Source organism: Tyto alba, unplaced genomic scaffold (assembly GCF_018691265.1).
Source record: "Tyto alba isolate M040663 unplaced genomic scaffold, T.alba_DEE_v4.0 Super-Scaffold_2, whole genome shotgun sequence".
Classification (NCBI taxonomy): Eukaryota; Metazoa; Chordata; class Aves; order Strigiformes; family Tytonidae; genus Tyto; species Tyto alba.
The window spans coordinates 12,106,872-12,126,386 of NW_024881282.1; the positions used below are offsets into that span (position 1 = coordinate 12,106,872).

At 46.3% G+C, this 19,515-nt stretch overlaps 1 protein-coding gene across 6 annotated transcripts in view; it reads left to right on the forward strand.

Annotated features, from left to right (window-relative positions):
* AMOTL1 (angiomotin like 1) overlaps nt 1-19,515 on the forward strand; it is a 75,782-nt gene that overhangs the window by 37,661 nt on the left and 18,606 nt on the right. For all 6 annotated transcript variants that reach the window (XM_032991056.2, XM_042793078.1, XM_042793082.1 and 3 more), the window contains 3 exons: nt 8,000-8,288; nt 13,725-13,869; nt 14,948-15,037. In XM_032991056.2, the coding sequence (XP_032846947.2) occupies nt 8,000-8,288; nt 13,725-13,869; nt 14,948-15,037 (524 nt within the window). The remainder of the gene's footprint in view (nt 1-7,999; nt 8,289-13,724; nt 13,870-14,947; nt 15,038-19,515) is intronic.

Here is a 19,515-nt window from a genome sequence, read left to right on the forward strand (position 1 = left end):
TATTCCTGAATGGTGTCTTTGCTAACTTTCTGTAGGTGCATGTTTAGAGAGTTGCAGCTTGTAAGGTAAATGGGCTTGGGAATAATCTAAATTAGTCTTTTGCACAGAACTGTGAATGAATTCCAGTTTGCGAAACACTCAGTCCTGGTGATGATAACATTCTCTGTCTGGAGAATATATCATGGCCTTTACAGACTTGTTCCGCTAGCTCATTACCATCTTTGGCACAGATCTACATCTTAGTTTTAGCCTGTATTTTCTAGTTACCAGTTGGGATTTTGCAGTGTCTTTGTCAGATATAGTGAGAAGCCCTGTGCTATCAGTCCTTTAATGCATTTAACAGATGGAGCCTGGAGCCCCATGATTAGTTCACTGTTGTCAAACCCCCTTTTTTTACTATGGAAAGCTGACTTGGATGCAGTTGCAGTACCAGGTGAACCAGAGGCTAATCAGATATAATATCACCTCTGCAATGTGACTCAATGTTCCTTGTTTACGTAGCTCTTTTAACACCTGATGTTTCAGACATTGTCATCCTGGGAGCTCCCCACACATCTTGTTATCCGGTCAGGCATGTGAGAGTAGTCACAGCCCAGGACAGGATTTCCCACCCTTTTACTGTAGCTTGCTATATTTGTTCCTGGGTGGATGAACTTGGACCTGCTCAAGTCCACATTGTTTCTCCATGCCCTGCTTAAGCAGTGATCCAGATCACTCAATAAGTGAATCCTCCCAGTGGCCCTTGTCAGATCCTGGTGTCTTTTATCCAGAACGATTTCTTTCTCTGCACTGTTAATAAAAAGCGTGTATAATGCAAATGAAGCCTTGAACTGGAAACACCACTGCTTGTTGAGGGGACTTCATTTGTAGCTATATGCAGATGACAAACATGAAGGCACCTTTTAAATTTGATTTAATCCATGCATTTTAAAAGATGGCATGCAACTGAAGAATAAACCTAGGCTTTTTTTAAAGATATCCCATTTTTTAAATTAACCTCCTAAAATTCCAGCCTGCCTGGATGTAGAAGCCTATATTTAACTGACGGAATAGTCTGAGGCTTCTCTGGTTATTTGTGTATTAACCGCCCCCTCACATACATTACCTCTGTTTTCAGACAACCTGTTGATATTTACTCATTCAACCGCATGTCTGTGGCTGCTGCGGGGACTACAAGGAGCTCCTTTTCCTCCCCAAGACACCCCAGGCAGGCGGGCGTGCTGGCAGTGTGGCCGAGCCAAGGGATGTCATGCCCAAACTGACTTCTGCTGGCATTTTTCTGCGAGGATAGCCCAAGCATGAGCGTGGGTTGGAGACTGTGCTTCCAGCTGACGTGGATGCTGGCAGCCCTGCAGAAGAGCTTTGTATAGTCTCCTTCTGGTTTAATCTGCCTTTCATTAAAATAAATGAAAGAGAAATGAAGCCGTTCCCACAGCTTGGGTGATGCCCATGTCATTTCTTGTTACCCTTCTGTGTTATGATCCTGATTGGCTCCTCTAGGAGTGCAGAAGTTGAGGAAGGCACCTTTTTATTTGCTGAAAATCAGCTGGGCTTTGGAAAATAGTATTTATTCTGAGTGTGGATCCATATGAAGAAATAAGATCTCCTGTCCCTCTCTTAACTACGGAGGATATGTTTAATACACCATGTGTCTTTTCAAATGATAATTTTGATCTGCAAATCTTGATGTAATCACCCCTGAAGAAGCAGGGCCAAGTCTTTCCAGCATTAATAAACGTCACTAACAAAATAGTGAATTCTGGAGATGGGAGTCCAAGTCTGCAAAATGGTTTTTGAAATAAACCTTTGTGTTTACACGGTGCTGAAACTGTTGCTGATTCTGTTAGCGAGAGGATACCATAAGGGCTACTCCTTGGCTATGGAAAGTCTCCCATTTCTGTCTGAATCAGCATTTAATGATGGGTCTATAACTGTGTTTTCTTGCACCATGACCACCAGACTGGGCTTATGGACTTTCCCAGGATCCTGTCTTTTTCCCCACACAGGGACAATACTAATTCCTCTGTTGTTTGCAGATACAAAGAATAGCATTTGAAGTCTGCTTCATGAATGCATAAATCATAGTGGGAGTCAGGTAGACACCTGGGTCTGAGTTTAGTATCCAGACTTAAGGCTTCTGGTCATTGGGCAGACATAAGCACCTTTCACACACTTTTTACTCTCGTTGTAAGGTAAAAGCCTAAGGCACCTTCAAAGATCTGCACCCCAGAAAAGTGCTTTCTTTTTGCCGACTCAGCTGGAGCATCCACAGTAGATGTGCAGAGTTATGAGATGAAGTTCCTTGGGAGAGTCTTCAGGAGATGACATATGCCAGTCTGCCCTAGAGGCAAAGGAAGGCAGAGCATTCAGAGAAAGATGAGCTAAATAGGTTACAGGAGGGCATTTTAATTATGAATGTAAATGCCATGGTATGTTGGAAACAAAGTCCTTCCTCTGCTGACTGCTCTTCATCTCTACATAGAAGAGAGATGTACTGTACCTGTACAGGGCAGTGGTGAACTTTCCTTTCCAGAACATCTACAGGCATTTTAATTTCATTACATTCTTATACCGACCTGCTTTATTGGGGGATAGGTCTTCTGTATTTATGATTTCCTAGTGGTCAACAGCAAGAGGACTTGATAATTAATTGTCCTTTCAGGGTTTCTTATTCCTATATACAGCTACAAATTCCGCCCCGGATTCCTCTGGGTTGGTTATCCTTGCTCCCAGGGGTTCCAGTGTAAGAGGAGTATTAAGACCATGCCAAGATCTGGGGCCTTGGGTGGCCTTGCAGAATTTTGAGGGGTTTCTCATGAAACTGAGGTCCGTGGTCAAGTATTTTGCTGAAGACACTGTATTGCAAGCTATATATAGCAATCTATTACACCTATTTCAAGCTATACATCACTTAAAAGAGAGACTGCAGTCTGGTGACCCTAGCATGGTAGCACTTGAAAGGCTCACTGCCTGGGTGGTGCTCCCTATTCTAAAAGCTGGTTTCCTTAGTTTTGTCTTTTTTTTGTCTTTGAGTTGGAAGGGACCTTAAAGATCATCTAATTCCACCCCCCCCCGCCATGGGCAGGGACACCTTCCACCAGACCAGGTTGCTCAAAGCCCCGTCCAACCTGGCCTTAAACCCTTCCAGGGAGGGGGCAGCCACGGCTGCTCTGAGCAACCTGTGCCAGTGTCTTACCACCCTTGCAGTAAAGAATTTCTTTCCTTATATCTAATCTAAATCTACCTTCTGTTTAAAACTGTTACCTGTTGTCCTATCCTTACACTTCCTGATAAAGAGTCCCTCCTCTTCTTTCCTGTAGCCTTTAAGTACTGGAAGGCTGCTATAAGGTCTCCCCCAAGAAGTGAAAAAATCTGTACCTGTAGCAAATCTGTGTCTTTGTAGTGGTATAACTGTGTCCAGACAGCTGGGCTTTTACTTGCATACAATCAGCTGTGGCCTTTATTTTGGTAAAGACAAGCAAACTCAAATGTAGCTCAATTAATTGCTGTGGTAAAGCATGCAAGTGCAGACAGGCTGCCAGTAGCGCTGAGGAGGTGCTGGATGCTTGGTAGTGTTTGCACACACTCATGGAGCACCTTTTGTATTGTGAATGACATCCGTTGCTCCACCTCATGTGTGAACTCATGATGTTCTTTATTGTTTAGATTTTTGAGCAAAAAAATATTCCAGTCCCATGACAGGCATGGAGTCCCTGGTTGGGATTTACACACTGGGGCACTAAAAGAAGGGGGCACTGTAGGGATGGTGTGAGAAGTGTGCTCATGCTGGGCTGTCCTTGTGATTTGCCAAGCAGCTCGGCACAAGGATCACCGGCCTCACTGACTCGTGTGGCCCCGGATCGCCAAGTACTTCTAGGGGCATGGTTTTGGTCTCAGGAAGGTAAAATGGGCCCTCCAGGTTGGTGTGTCCCACCAGGGCATCCTGCTGTGAGGTCCCAGCAGCAGGCAGACGTGGTGAGGCTGGAGAGGCAGTCAACTCCAAAAGTAGGTGAGTAGGGAGCAGCATCTTAACCCAGTGCCAGTGTCTGGGAGCTCTGGGGCTACTTGGACCCACCGCTTTAAGGAGATTTCAAGGGAAGTCATGACTGCTTCCTTTTGCAGCCCTGGGCTTTGCTGAGCACTGTCTGAAGGCTGCAGTGCAGATACACCAGCAGAAAGCTTGGGAGTGGGGGTGCATGCTCTTTTCCTTTCTGATGAGAAATTTGAGGGAGCAAGGCAGCCTAACATCCTGAATTAAAATGTTACACTCCCTGTTGGAATGCCCCCGTCCTGGTAAGGCAATACTGAGCACCACAGCGAATCACTGCAGTCAGCACAGAGGAAGGAGCTGTGATAGCATCCTCTCCTTCAGTGGAGTGGGATGGGTTTTGGCTTCAGCTAGTGTGGTGTTTGGTAAGGGATGTTTTTGCATATCTGCTGCAGTTTCCTTTTTCTTGTTTCTCAGTGCTATCATGTTTCTGCTGTGGTATGTGCTGTGCAGGCACAGGGATGGATGAGTGGGGACTGCACAGACAGAACCTTCACCAGCCATGACAGATGAAATTTTACAGTGTTCCTTTTGGGTGCTGTGTCAAAACATATGGAAGACAGAGAGGTGATTAGAGACAACCAGCATGGCTTCACCAAGGGCAAATCAAGCCTGACTAATCCAGTGGCCTTCTACGATGGAGTGACTGCATCAGTGGATAAGGAAAGAGCTCTGGATGTCATCTGGCTAGACTTCTGTAACACCTTTGGTGTTGTCCCCCACAACATCTTTGCCTCTAAACTGGAAAAATATGGGTTTGATGGGTGGACTGTTAGATGGGTAAGGACTTGGCTGGATGGACGTGTCCAAAGAGTTGCAGTCAGTGTCCAGGTATGAGTGGTGTCCCTCAAGGGTCCTTACTGGGACCAGAACTGTTTAATATCTTCATTAATGTCATAGACAGTGGAGTTGAGTGCACCCTCAACAGGTTTTCAGATGACACCAAGCTGAGCAATGCAGTTGATTTGCTTGAGGGAATGGATGCCATCCAGAGGGACCTTGACAGTCTGGTGAGGCTGGCCCATGTGAGCCTCATGAAGTTCAGCAACACCAAGTGCAAGGTCCTGCACCTCAGTTGGGGCGATCTCCAATATCAGTAAAGGCTGAGGGATGAATTGATTGGGAGCAGCCCTGTGGAGAAGGACTTGGAGGTACTGATGGACAAGAAATTGGACATGCACCAGCAATGTGTGCTCACAGCCCAAAAAGCCAATTTTGTCCCGGGCTGCATCAAAAGAAGAGTGGCTAGCAGGTTGAGGGAGGTGATTCCCCCCATCTGCTCCACTCTTGTGAGACACCACCTGAAGTACTGTGTCCAGCTCTGGGGTCCCCAGCACAAGAAGGACATGGACATGTGAAGCAGATCCAGAGGGCCACAAAGATGATCGGGGGGATGGAACACCTCCCCTGTGAGGCCAGGCTGAGAGAGTTGGGGTTGTTCAGCCTGGAGAAGAGAAGGCTCTGGGGAAACCTTACTGTGGCTTTTTAGTACTTCAAGGGGGCTTATAAGAAAAAGAGACTTTTTTAACAGGGTCAGTGGTGATAGGACAAGGGGCAACAGTTTTAAACTAAAAGACGTTAGCTTTAGTTTGGATATATGGAATTATTTTTTTATGATGAGGGTGGTGAGACACTGGAACAGGTTGCCCTGAGAAGTTGGAGATGCCCCATCACTGGAAGTGTTCAGGGCCAGGTTGGATGAGGCTTTGAGCAACCTGATCTAGTGAAAGACATTCCTGCCCATGGCAGGGAGGTTGGCCTATATGATCTTTAAAGGTCCATTCCAACCAAAATCAGTCTATGATTCTGTGAGTTACTGTATGTTTTGTTTGACCATATGTAAAGTGTCATACATCACCTCCCTGACTTCCTGTCCTTTGGAAAGTTTTATCCACTTTCAGCAGAGATTTAGCTCCTAAGTCATTGGACTGCACCTCTGCCAGAGAATTAGTGTGCCTGGGGCTGAGAGCAAACTCTTGGCCCTGGCTGCTGCCCAGGGGGAATGACCCCTTTCCTGTGCTCCTGAGCAGCCTCCACGGATGTTTAATTTACAAGGGAAGACACAGCCTTAGGGTATGTCTATGCTGTGCAGGTAAGCCATCTCGAGGCCAGGCTGAACTCAGCACAGGCTTTTCTAGTGCTGGCTGCACGGAGCTTGTCTGGGATCTTCCCGAGGACACTGAGCCTGGACAGGTTAGCAGCGTGCTTGTGTTCAGGAATGGGCTTATCACTGGTCTTTGCTCCATTAATATCTTTCTGTGCCACAGTGGATGCAGTGTGCAAAGCACGAGAGCTGGGATGGGAGCGTGGGGCTGTGTGTACACTGCATCTGAGGGGCTGCAGGGCCCCCTTTGCTTCCCCTCTAGTTTGGACAGAAGATACAATTGCATTGCTGGCTTTCCTCACCGTTGTGTGACTCGGTGAGGACAAGCTTGTTAGAGCAGCGCTGTTCACTTTTAGGCCAGGGCTTTAAAATTACCTTCACTTTTCATCTTGTTCTGCTGCTGTTGAAGGCGGGGATGGGTTATTATCAGTAGAATTAGGCCAATGCTGAGAGCTTTTGTAAACTTCCCTTTGAGAAGCTGTGTAGGTGCTGAAGACAACAGTAATCACATTTATTATGTATTTATACAGCACAAAATCGTCTGTCTGAAAAATAGCATTCATGGATTTTTGAGGCCAAATGGGGTAAATACATCTGTTCGTTAGGTCTCCTGCCTCATATAGGGTACAGAAATAAAGGCAACAATAGCTACAACAAGCCTAATAGCTAATGGTTAAGCTAAAATACAACTTTCAGAAGGTGCATGGTTGCAGATTTCAGGCGGGGTCCAACAGCCAGCTTATTTTCCAGCCAAACTAGGCTCTGACACAGATGTGCCCCATGGTTTGGGTTGAGTCTCTTAGACAAGTGTGGTATAGAAATTTCACAACTTTGGCATCTGAACTGAGGAGTGGCTCAACCTGTGCACAGCGAGCCTCTGCATGGGGCTGCTCACCCTGGCCAGGGCTCCGAGGCTGTAGGAATGGAGGTGGGTCCGATGCAGACAAGCTTTGAGGTGTTCCCTGCTTGAGTTTCCCACTTTTGAAACTGGGGCAGTCTCATTTCTCGAGCTCACAGGGCTGAAATGCAGGACAGAAGCGAGAGACTCCAGTCCTGCCCGGCCACCAGCTGTGGGGTTACCCTCGCTGCTAAGGCGTCCTCCTGGGTTATCCTCCAGTCACTGCAGATTGTGACTCGGGTGGATTAAAGAGCTGCCCACTATCAGAAAGCCTAGCCCAGCAGCAGGTCTGCTGCCGGCTCGCTTCTTATCCTTCCCTGACATGAGTCTGGTGGGTGATGGATGCCGTTAGTCAGGGAGTGACACAATGAGGTCTCACACTGGAAGATGGCTTTCGTGGCTCGCCGTGATTGACCAGGGCTCTGCCTCCAGCAGCTCTGCAGCAGCCCTTCCCTTCACCGCTTGCTAAAGCCGCTCGGGGATGCTGCTTTGCTCACATCACTTCCTTTCACCTCCCAATTCGGCCGATCAGCCGGTCTCACTCCAGGCAGGGAGTGGTGTTCGAAGGGTGAGTAATGCATCCCTTGTGTTCCCTTCGAGCCCGCTGGCTTATGCTTCTCAGCGGTGGGGTTTGTGGCAAGGGGGGGCAGGGAGAGACTGGCTGGCTGCTGAAATATTAGCTGTACACCTAGGCAAAAATGCCGTTTTCGAGTCAATGCTTCCTTTATCCGTTCGTGCCAGATGTATACATCACTGTCGAGAGCAGGCAAGGAGACAATTTACCCAGTCCCTGCTGTGATTGTTGGTATTTAGGAGTGACTAAGGACAGGAATCATGACCATACAGTTATAACTCTATTAATAAACCGTGCAGTCATTAGGTGAAAGCTCCTGCATGCATTTTGAGGGCGCGTGGCTCTAATGCCTTCCCCATGTGTGCTTCCCCGCAGCCGACAATGCCAGCCGCCCTTCCCGCCGCCGCCAGCACAGCAGCACAGCCCCATGTCCTCGCAGGCCACCGCCGCTGCCGGCCCTCTGCTCCCGGGCACCTTGCCCCCGCTGCCAGGCCCTGCCGCTGCCCAGACACCGACCCCGCCAACGCCGGGCCAGCAGCTGACCCCAGACGCCTTTGCCATCGTGGAGCGGGCGCAGCAGATGGTGGAAATGCTCTCCGAGGAGAACCACGTGCTGCGGCAGGAGTTGGAGGGGTACTACGAGAAGGCAGACAAGCTGCAGAAGGTAGGTGGAGGGGTGGGGATGGTGCCTGGGCAGGGCAACCATCTCGGTGGTTCTTGCATTTGGGTCCCCCCAAGCTGTTCTTCGTAGTCATGTCACTGCAGTGGGGATGCACCAGTGGCCATCTCTAACCATTGTCTCTCCGTGCTGGTCTCCCAGAAGTGTATTCCTGTGCCCCTTGGCCTGTGGGTTCCTTTGCCTTTAGGGTGACATGGGGCAACCCATCACCTGTCTCTCGGTTGGGGACTTTCCCCTTCCATCCTTCTGTGCTGGCCTCACCAGAGCTTTTCCTGGAAGTCTTCCATGGGCAGAGTCTGCTCCTGGTGCAGCTGGGTGGTTCGTCATCTGCACAGGGAGTAGAGCTGCAGGTGAGAAGCATTTGAAGAGCATGGCCACATCTGTCCTGAGCAGTCTTGTCCACCAGAATACGCTCACTCCACGCTCTTTGGAATTATAACAGCCATCGATGGGATTGCCCGTTATTTGGAAATGTGTTAACTTGGTTGTCTCAGAGTCTTTCAGTCACTGCTCTATGGGTTTCTAAGAGCTGATGTTAAACACCCACCTTTGAACATGTTGGTTCAGAAAGCACTGCCTCCTTACCTGAAAATGCCAACTTGCATACAGAAAAGAGGGCACATGATGTCTTTGCAAAAAGGATTTTCAAGCAAAACCTTTACCAAATGGTTCTTTTAGGTAAGGAGGCAGTGTGCAAGACATGACTGGGGTGACAAGATGAAGAGTTAAATCAAAGTGGAAGTTGCTTAAAAATGAGAGATCACTGAAGGCAGTGCAGAGATGCTCCCCAATCTCCTGACTTTGGGTCCCAAGGGCCCAGACAAAATGATTTAGGATTATTTAGGTTTCTACACTATTTCATTTATGTATTCCCACCATTTATGCACAAATGGGCTTAGGCTGCAGGTCTTTTCTCTCTGAATGTGAGAGTCTAAATAGGAGCTCAGTTTTTTCTGTGCTATGTGGGATCAGGGTGTTCTTGGAAGCACCCTTCACAGGACAGAAGGCAGCTCTGAGAGGCCATGTCTCAGCCTCAGCTTTGGGAAAAATCTTTGACAATCTGTTCAAACAGGTTAGAAAAAAGACCTGTTTTGTAGCTGCTGTTGTCTTTTCAGCTTCCTCTGCAACCAGATGAGTTGAGCTTATTCTCAGAATTTTCTAAACTTAGTTGAGAAATTTTTGCAGCAATGTTAACTATTTGTGAAGACGTCTGTGAAGATTTTAATGCTAACTTCCCTGTGGCCTTTGTGGGCAAAAAGAAATATTCCAGCTATTAATTTTACAAAAGCTGCATTGTTCAGTAAAAGGTATTTGAGTGCAATGCCCTAAAAACATGCCGATTTCCTTTTACACTCTTGGAAACGACTCTCTCTTTATCTTGGATGCCCCGTGAGTCGATTGCATCAGACAGCAACAGAAAGGTATTCAAGCATGGGCTGAAGTCTCACTTCAGTCAACAGAGTGTAGACTCGAGTCCCATTGACTTTGGGGGAATGTAATCGGAGTACTAAAGTGAAACACATGTTCAAGTGCATATTTTCTTCAGGAAAATGTCTTGAACCAAAGCTTTTACACAGTATCCCTCCCATGCTGGTTTTTCTGTGTTTGAATACAAGGACAGGGCAGGTCCTCTGTACCCACAGTTTCAGCTGAATATCACCTCTGAAAACGTGACAGTGAGTTGAATTACATACTTCGGGTGTGAAAACTCTTCCCTCTTGTTTAAAGTGGAAGGATCATGAGGATTACTTTTTGTTTGTCTGTGTGTAACAAGTTTATTCTAGGTAGGGCCACCCTCCCATCGCTTTTATTCATTACAAAGTAGGAGAAGAAAGTAGAGAAAATCATCTTGGCGTGGAGGGGGCTCCCTGGGCATTTGTATGAACAGATCAGCCCTGAGGGTTGTCAAATTCCCAGTCATGTCCGAATAGACTTTTTGCAGAGAGGTACAAGGTGGTGGTTAATCCCTGTGCTGTTTGACCAGTTTTCTGGTTTTCTTACCTAAAAAGGGTTGAGGGGAAAAGGAGTTGTACACATTTTATATTGAGCTTTTTTTTGCAAAAGCAGAGCATTACTTGGTCTTTTTTTTTTTTGCTGTTGCTTTTTGTTGGGTGGTGTTATCTTGCTGAAGTTTAATTGCCAGACTGTTCTGGCTCTTCCCCATGCTGTGTGTGTGGGTTGTTTGAGTGGGTTGACTCTAGGAGCTACCAGGCAGAGAAGAGGCTGAACTGTTTTTTCCCCTCCATAGAAGTGAAAGGAAATCCCAGAGCTGCTGAGAAACGCTGACACAATTTATGGTTGTTCTGCTCTCTTTTAATTTTGTTGAGTGCTTGATGGAGTTTCTTGCTTTTCCTGCAGCAAGTCTTTGCCTCTGGGGCTGGAGGAGACCTGTGTGGTGATGTGTTTTGGGAAATAATGGCAAATAAGAGGCAGAGCAGAGCCCTAGTGGTAACCAGCAGTGTTGGGCAGGACTGTCAGGCTGTGGAAACCCCCTGCTGTGTTGGCACATCTACATTGCTGTGGTAGGAACTCTCTGGAGCAGGCACCTTCTCCTGCAGATAGCGGCTCACCTGGAAGAGCGGAGGCACAGGAACTGGTGGGTGTCAAGGCACCCAACTGAGCACGGTGTCTGGTTGGGATCACGTAGTTAAGGATTCAGGAAAGTCCTTTAAAAATTATTTTTGCCAAGCCAAACCTTCCTTTCAAGGAGAGAGAAGCTCAATCTGCTTAAATGGTCAAAGAGGTCAATATGAGGTAGCTTGAATATAGCCTCTCAGTACTTACAGGAAAACTTTGCTAGTGGAGGTCAGACTGATCTAAAGAAAAAGCTGTAACAGAATCAAGTAGCTAAAACTATGCTGTTATTGGAGGAACGAGTAACTAATCAACATGTCGTTTTGATTCTGGAAAATTCACATGAAACAGATTTTTGATAGTAGGTCATAGTCATAGAATAGAATAGACTATTTCAGTTGGAAAGGACCTACAACCGTCATCTAGTCCAACTGCCTGACCAATTCAGGGCCGACAAGTTAAATCATGTTATTAACAGTATTGTCCAAATGCTTTTTAAACACTGACAGGCTTGGGACATCGACCCCCTCTCTAGGAAGCCTGTTCCAGTGTTTGACCACCCTCTCGGTAAAGAAATGCTTCCTAATGCCCATTCTGAACCTCCCCTGGCACAGCTTTGAACCATTCCCACACGTCCTACCACTGGATACCAGAGAGATCAGCACCTCCCTGCCCACTTCCCCTCCTCAGGAAGCTGTAGAAAGCAACGAGGTCGCCCCTCACACTCTTTTTCTCCAGACTAGATAAGCCCAAAGCCCTCAGCCACTCCTCACAGGACATGCCTTCCAGCCCTTTCACCACCTTTGTTGCCCTCCTCTGAATGCATTCAGGGACCTTCATATCCTTCTTAAATTGTGGGCCATAGAACTGCACACAGTGCTCTTGGTGATATTCTCAAAAAAGTTCACACTTTTGAGGCTTTGTACAAGCTTGCATTGCCATGCATATGAAGAAAAATAAAACTTGTTAACTTTTTCTGAACCACAGTAAGGTTCAGTCTGTATTTCAAACAGGTTCCTCCAAGTGTTCTGTCCTTGTGATGGGAACACACTTGGTGTCTGGCTATGTATCAGCAGGGTGGGGAAGAAGGACCTGCTTTTCTGGATGTGGTTAGAGAAAATGTAACGGTGCTTCCTGGAGCTCCTGCTTTATAAAAACAAAACAAAACAAAACAAAATATATAAAAAAAAAAAAAAATGGAAAGTCAGAATAACCTGACTGAGTTTGTAGTTCACCAAAGAGTGTCATAGGGCTGGCTCTAGAGGTTGTCCTCTTCTTGGAGCTGTGGAGAATAGTCAGCTGAGAACTGATCTACATATGGTACCTTTTAATGTCATGGATGTAGGGGAGCAGCTTGTATGTGTTTGAAATACGTGTGAGCTGTTAAATCACCATTGGTGTGAGATAGGTGATGTGATACCCAACAAGGTACTAACCTGAAGCTGCTGGTGTCATGGCAGCCACTTTACACATTACCACTTGTTTCAGCTTTTGTGCCTGAGCGAGCTGAAAGCAGAAATCAGGGAAGGTAACCAGGTTTCCCCATCATGGCTCTGCCAGGCTTTTCTTGGTGCAGGGGTCGGAGGTGCCGTATGCCCGTGGGCCATATCTAGATAGAGTGGCCCTGGTGTCGTGGGAATTGCAGGTCCAGGCTGCTGGAGCCTGACTGCAGGTTCCTACTCAGACAGCTGGGTGACAGCTCCAGCATCCCTGCAGCTTTTATTCTGCAAGTGCTGCAGCTGGCAAATTACACCTAAAGCTTAACGAGCCCTGGAGAGGGACCTACCTCCACAGCAAAGGGAGGTGGGCTTGCACTCTGGCTTCACAAGTGACAAATCTGTCCCACCCACTATTCAAGAGGCTAAAAAAGTGCCAGATTTAGAAAGGTATGTGGAAGGCTATGTATATCTTGCGGTTTTCCAGTCTGTGCACATTATCAAGCTTTTCCCCACAAACACAAGGGCCAGGCATGCAGGAGCAGATTCCCACATCAGTGTTGATTGTTCCTGCAGCACTGATTTCAGCAAAGCTGTAACACTTAATGTGACATTAGCTTACTAAAGAAGTTGGATAGGATTGACCTAAACAGGAGAACTCTGCCAGGGACTATCCTCCTGTCAGTCTTTTGGGCTCAGGTCTTAAGTTGCAGGTTCACTGCTAAGGGCTTCCTCTGCAAGCCCTGCCTGCAGTTTGCCAGATTTCAAGGAGATGAAATTAAGAAGATTAAAAACCCGAAACAATTGTTTTTGTCTGTTATAGAGAGTTTCTTCTTGTGTAGAGCAGTGTTCAGTTAAGGACAGAAAGGAGTGTACCACAACAGTTTAAAACTGACATGAGGTCGGAGCTGAGCCTGAAACACTTCTGGTGGCACGCAGAGCTCAGAGCTGTTATGGATCAGGGATCTGTCAGAATAATAAATCTTGGCTTCTACAACCCTTTCTAGGAAAGAATACAGCCAAAACAAATATACCATTTCCTTTGTTTCTCCTCTTGGATGGTATTAAAACAGTCACCTCGGTCATAGAGAGAAGGAAACTGAGCAGTTATGTCAAGTCCAGCCCACCTCAAGGTTTTTGGGGAGCTGCCAGCAGGGTGTCATGGGGTGTTGTGGCATGATGAGCTGCCCCACAGGGTGTTTGCAGGGGTCCCCACTGCAGGAACCTCCAGCATCACTGGGGCTTCACAGCATCCTCCACTGGGGAGATTGGTCATTGCAGAGCTGGTGGCTGGCGTGACAGTCGGCACGATCATCGCCCTGACCTCCACACCCCATCAAAATGTGCTGGACAAACACTGAGGTGGGACATGTTCCTGCTGGGCTTTAACAGGAGCTGTCTCTGCTTTCAGTTTGAAATAGAGATTCAGAGGATTTCAGAAGCTTATGAGGGCTTGGTCAAGACCACCACTAAGAGGGAGTCTCTGGACAAAGCGATGAGAAACAAACTCGAAGGAGAAATTAGGAGACTTCATGACTTCAACAGGGATCTCCGTGGTAAGTTACGTGCTTGTGTGTGTTTTTTTTCCCCCCCCCCCCGGCTGACATGGTGTTTCACTTCTCACAAGCTCCAGAGCATCAGGCTTTGGAGGAGTAGCTCACACATGTTTTAGAAAAACATCTTGAAAAATCAGGCTCTGCTCATTGGCATAAGGCAAAACTGCTGTCACCCCCCTGGTGGCAAGGAAACCTTCTGGCAAAATATGTGAGTCAGCTTCAGATGGTGCCTTTGTGTTTAGTACTTGCAAATACTGATTTGACAGCAAGGCCACCAGTCCCAAAGTCTCATCCAGCTCTAATGAGCTGAAGAGCAAGTTGTAATATAGAGCAATGCTGTACAGCCCATAAATCTCAAAGTTCAGTGTTCTCATGAACCAAGAGCGAGAATCAAAGGGTATCTCTTTCTTGTATTAAAAACATAAAATTGAGGGTATATCCTTTTGAGAAAGCAAATGGACAACATGTTAGGTAGCTATCACCCGCCCAGGTTCCTGATGGGGTACTTTGGTACATCCTCGTGCCATGAGATGCTTTCTGCAAGCTGGCTCATGCTTTTTGCAATAGTGCAGGGAGGGTTGCATGGTCTTTTTAGAGGAGGGAGGCACCTGAAGGCAAGACCTTCCCAGGGGAAGCTGTCCCTGGCTGCAGAAAACTGCTCTTTTCCTAGAGCATCCCCAGGGATTGTTGTCACTGGGCTGGCACTGCCTTCCCCCCGGGGCGTCTTGCTGCACCAGGGGCCGCACTGCACTGCGGGAAGGCAACCATTCCCTTGCAAAGCTGGGTAATTCAGATTGCAAATGCCTTGTGCATTTTAGACCGTGTGCAAGATGAAGTGCCTGGGCATGTCAGCCGTGAATGACAGAGGCTTTCCTCCCAGTTTCTGTAAATCTGAACAACACAGCTTCATGGAAGAGGTCAAAGGCCTCATCTTTTATGTATGTGTCAGCCTCCATTTTAATGTCCTTCTTCAGAGAGTCTATTTATACTGCTCTGCTGGCATGCATCTTATTTTCTTGGTTGGCCTACAATTTTATATACATATATTTATACTTAAAGTATTTCCTGTTTTTTGCAGAACGGCTGGAGACGGCCAATAGGCAGCTAGCCAGCAGAGACTTCGATGGGCATGAGGATAAGTCAACAGAGGGCCTTTATGTCACTCAGAGTGAGTACTGTGCTAATCTGTTTTGAAGGTGCAAGTATATATATATACATGCACACATATATATGTGCTGGAATAGAGGTGAATACTTTGCTACTAATTGTTAAATTGTTATTGTCCTTATGGCTTGGTTCTACTTAGCTAATTCATCACATTTAAGCTGCAGACTGGATTGTTTAGGCTGTTTTTTTTTTTTCTCTCTGAGCACCAGAACCAGGCAGTGGGAGTTAATGGTAGCACAGCTTAGCTTATTTTTGATAAATATTTATCTGAAATTGTGAAGTGTTGCTTGTGGGAATCATCTCTGGAGATGCATGCTTTGTAGAGAAGCCAGATTCTTCCCTTGGCTGGGATAAGCCCAAGGCAACCTCTGGTGACTTGTTACCAGGGTTGGGGGTTTACTAATACAATGCAGATCAGAGCTGGACTCTTCTTTTTGCAAAGGATGGAAGAGACAAAGATTTTACAACTATTTCTGTGAAAAACATCCATTCCTGTCAAATTTTAGGCTCTGTAATGACTGAGCACAGCGCTGCAGCATTTCCCTGCCATGTGCTGCCGGCTCTGTGTGACCAGACAAACCAAACCCCAAGCAACTGGGTGCTTCATGACAGCGGGTGGCTTCTCATGTATCCTGAGCATCTTCAGCATGTTTCCAGAAGGGTTTGACCACCTGGGAGCTGTGCAATACCTTGCAGGCTTAAATCGCATTGAAGCTAAGTGCTGTGTACAACTGATTGTTCTATCTATTGCATCAAGAGCTTCCTTAGAAGGTGATCTTCAACTGCAAATCTTTAGGTGGAGAACTGGCCACCTCCGTTAGCAGTGTGGTGTTTGATGCCACTCAGCGTGTCTCACTGCCGGCCTTGCAATGTCCACCAGCTGCTCCCAGTGCAGGAGAGCCTTCCCACCAGCAGTGACGATGCCAGCACAGCAACTTCAGTGATAATTCTGCATGTGTGCACAAACCAGAAGAGAATCTAATGATCTTTTCCATGACTGAGTTAGCTTTGCCATATTAGCAGATGCCACAAGGACGTGTAGATACTGTTGCGAATCTAAGGGGATGAGCTGTTAAGAAAATAGCATTGCTATCTAATTCTTGTCATCCTTGGGGAAGGTTCAAATGGGGTAAGTTGCACAGTGCAAATTGCAGACTGGGGTCTGCTGTCTTTGTATAGAGACAGCCTGGCAGTGTTCCCATATACTGAGAGATACAAGGGGGAGTTAAATCCTCAGGATGGACTCAGTTGGAGCCATTTTCCAGCGCATAAACATGCTCTGTGCTTCTACTGATAAATATCTAGCAATAAAACTTTGCGTTGTGCACTCAGCATATTGCTGCTATCAATTCACAGCTTAGGAACAAATATAGCTTTTTGGATCCTATCACATAAGATGGACTGGATGCTTGGAGTGTCTCCTGGCTAGGCCAGAGAGCTAAATGTTACTAATGCAATGCAGAGTGCTTCCAAGAATAGAAAAATGGGCACATGTAAAGCGGGTCCTCGTCAGTCATGTTCTTTGGGCTGTTGGGCACGCAAAGTAATGACCTCAATATCAAGGTATCAGCCTAAAACACCCTGCTGAGATCCCATGAAAGGTTTTGTTTGGAAATCCTCTGTGGCTGCCTGCATTTATACACTGGTATTTGTGAGTCTTCCCCAGGGGCAGAGCATGACTCAGGTTGCACCTCACTGCCAACCTGGGGGTTTTGCAAGCACAGTCTGTACCCTCTTCATACCTTTTGATGGGATGCTCAGATAGAAAACTAGGAGGAGAAGGGTGGCAGCTTGTTTTAGCTGCCATGTCTATGCTTGTCTACTGAGACCGAAATAGTAATTTTTAGAAGAGAAAAAATGATGTCTACATGTGCTGTCATGAAATTTGCATTTGTTTTTTTTCCTAAGGGTAGTAGCTTATTAAGTCAGATTAGTAAATGCAAATCTTAGTTTTTATTAGGAAGGCAAAAACAGACTTCTAGTCCTTACATTTATGGAAAACAGCCTGAAAATATGACCCTTAGCATCCCTAACACAAGTTATATAAAAGGACTCCATCAGCAGGTTCCTAAAAGTTACCATTTTTAAGTCAGTCTTATGATGAGGTGAAGAAGGAAAGATAAAACTCTTGAGGTTTTTTTAATACTTATCCTTAATAATACTGCAAATGCAGAATTAATACTGTGGTAAAACTCCAGTAATAGGAAAAGCTCCCTGAAAAAGAAGTCTGGTGAGGCAGGACGTGAGGGGATCATTTTTCAGTTCCTCGCAGCACTCTTCATTAGCAGTGCAACAGTACAGAGTGGTCATGCGCTCTGAGGTGGAGACCAGAGGTGACAAAAACTCTTATTCTTTGTAATAATAATAGACAGAGCCAGGCTGCGTGCTTCAAAGTGTTAAGTGCTAAACATTTGTGCCTAAGAAAAATGGTACTCTTCTATCAGGGGTAAGAGAGAACTCACAGCCTATTAATTTTATTATAATTATGTGATGTTTTGTCAGTGAAAAAGGTTCTTTTAAGGAAAGACATAAAGCAGCAACCGATGAAAGCATATGGGGCCCATACAGGCGAGAGAAGAGCCAGGCAGGAGGAGGCCAAGAGATGCTGTGGAAAGGGAGAGGCAGGAAGACTGAGGATCGTTTCAAGGGCATGGGGCAGAGAGAAAGCTTATGATACAGCATATCACAGGAAAAATTTGTTTTGGTGGAGTCTGAGAATTTTGTGTGTTTTTCTGGGATTTCTGGACTTAGGGACACTCTGTCAGAGCTAGGGTTCCTCCAAGGGGCTGTTTTTTCAGGTATCTGAGGCAGGTCAGGGTTTGTGCCTATCCGTGTGGCTCTGCACCCATTAGTGGGGATGTGTAGACAGTTTTGGCAGTGTGTTGGTAGAGCTTCATGCTTTGTGGGAGTGTGCCACGTACTTGCACATATATCTCTGTCCCAAATATCCCAGGCAAAGAAATATTACCATCAAGTTAATCCAATCAAAGAAAACACTCACAGTAGATGTTTTTGGGTGGGGTTTTGGGCAGGGTAAGAGTCATTCACTGTTAAGATAGGAAATAATCAGGGCAGAGGCAGAAGTTTCAGGTGTGAATGAAGGGAGCTTCTCACCCTCTCGGCTGCACATGGGGAGGTGGGGAAGCTGCTGCCCCCCTGCACCCAGAGCCAAGGGCACCCGTGCAGGGAACAACATCCTGAAGAAATGGTGTCATAGAGAAAAATGGGTCTGTTTTGCATGACTTTCCCTTGCCCTCCCCAAGCTGTAAATCAGACCAAGTTTATGGAATTAGCAGCTATGAGTGAAGAGCCACCACTGGGAAATGCAAACCTGTGTAAGAAGAATTGTTGGAAACACCACAAAGGTTGTGATATGGGAGCCAGTCTTGTTTTCAGCAAATCTCCTGCAGCAAAATTAGGCTCTCGCTGCCATAATTCAATATATTTTCTTCCGCCAGCAGTGGTAATTCTGTAGGAACAAGGAGTGTCTTTAAGATATGTCTGTGTTACCACTCTGGAGTATCCCAGCAAGAAGAAAAGCAGCTTGAGATGTTTTGAGATGGTCATTAAATCGGTCAATTAAATTGATACTTAGATATAATGTGTGAGAAGCTAGGGGTTACATCTGAGTGTAGTGAAGAGGTGGCACAGATTGAGTGTATCTTTCTGTCTCATATTTCTGCTTCAAAGCAGGATCAATACTGGTATACCCTTGGTGTACCAACTCAGCCTGTTTGTGAAGCACTGAATCAGGCCTTTTGCTTTATCTCCTCTTTCTTCTACCCAGCTAGAGTATAGGTGTAATGTCCTCAGTGTGCTGAGGTACAACAGTCAGAGGCAATGGGTGGAAAGCTGTGAAATTACAGCTGTAAACTGCAGAAGAGAGGCCTGGGGTCTATTCAATAAAGGGCTGTGGCAGTGACCCACCAGAAAATAGAAATAATTATTAGCTGGAATCTGTTAGGTAAAAAGCACATGCCTGGGCAGAAGGTGTATGCAAGGGTAGCACAGTAAAACAGTATTTTTAGACTTTAAGGGTACCTTGTTTGTACTTGAAGAGAATTGAAGGTATGTTCAATGAAATCCTTACTAAAAATTAGTGCAATATAGGAAATTACTTATAAAATGTGCCTTTAGCATTTTGCAGGCAGAAGATGGTGTGGAGAAGTGTTGAGAGCTGTTAAGTAAATTTTTCTTGCCAGCTTTCTAGTGGGTTCAGCAGTTATTTTATGTAGAGTATATTCTTTGGTGGGGGGCTAGAAAATGTAATGCAGCAGGGCAAGCTGAGTGCTTTGCGTTCCCTGCGTGAAAAGTTGAAAGTGAAGGTCCCAAGTCCTGTTTCCCTATGTGCTGTCCTCATGTGTAACATGAAACATGGGTTTCAAATGTGGAGCAGGGCAACTGTGGTCCCAGCATGAGATGGTGGGGTGCCACGGGGCTGAAATAGCATTCATCTTCCAGCTTCCTCACCCTCTAATG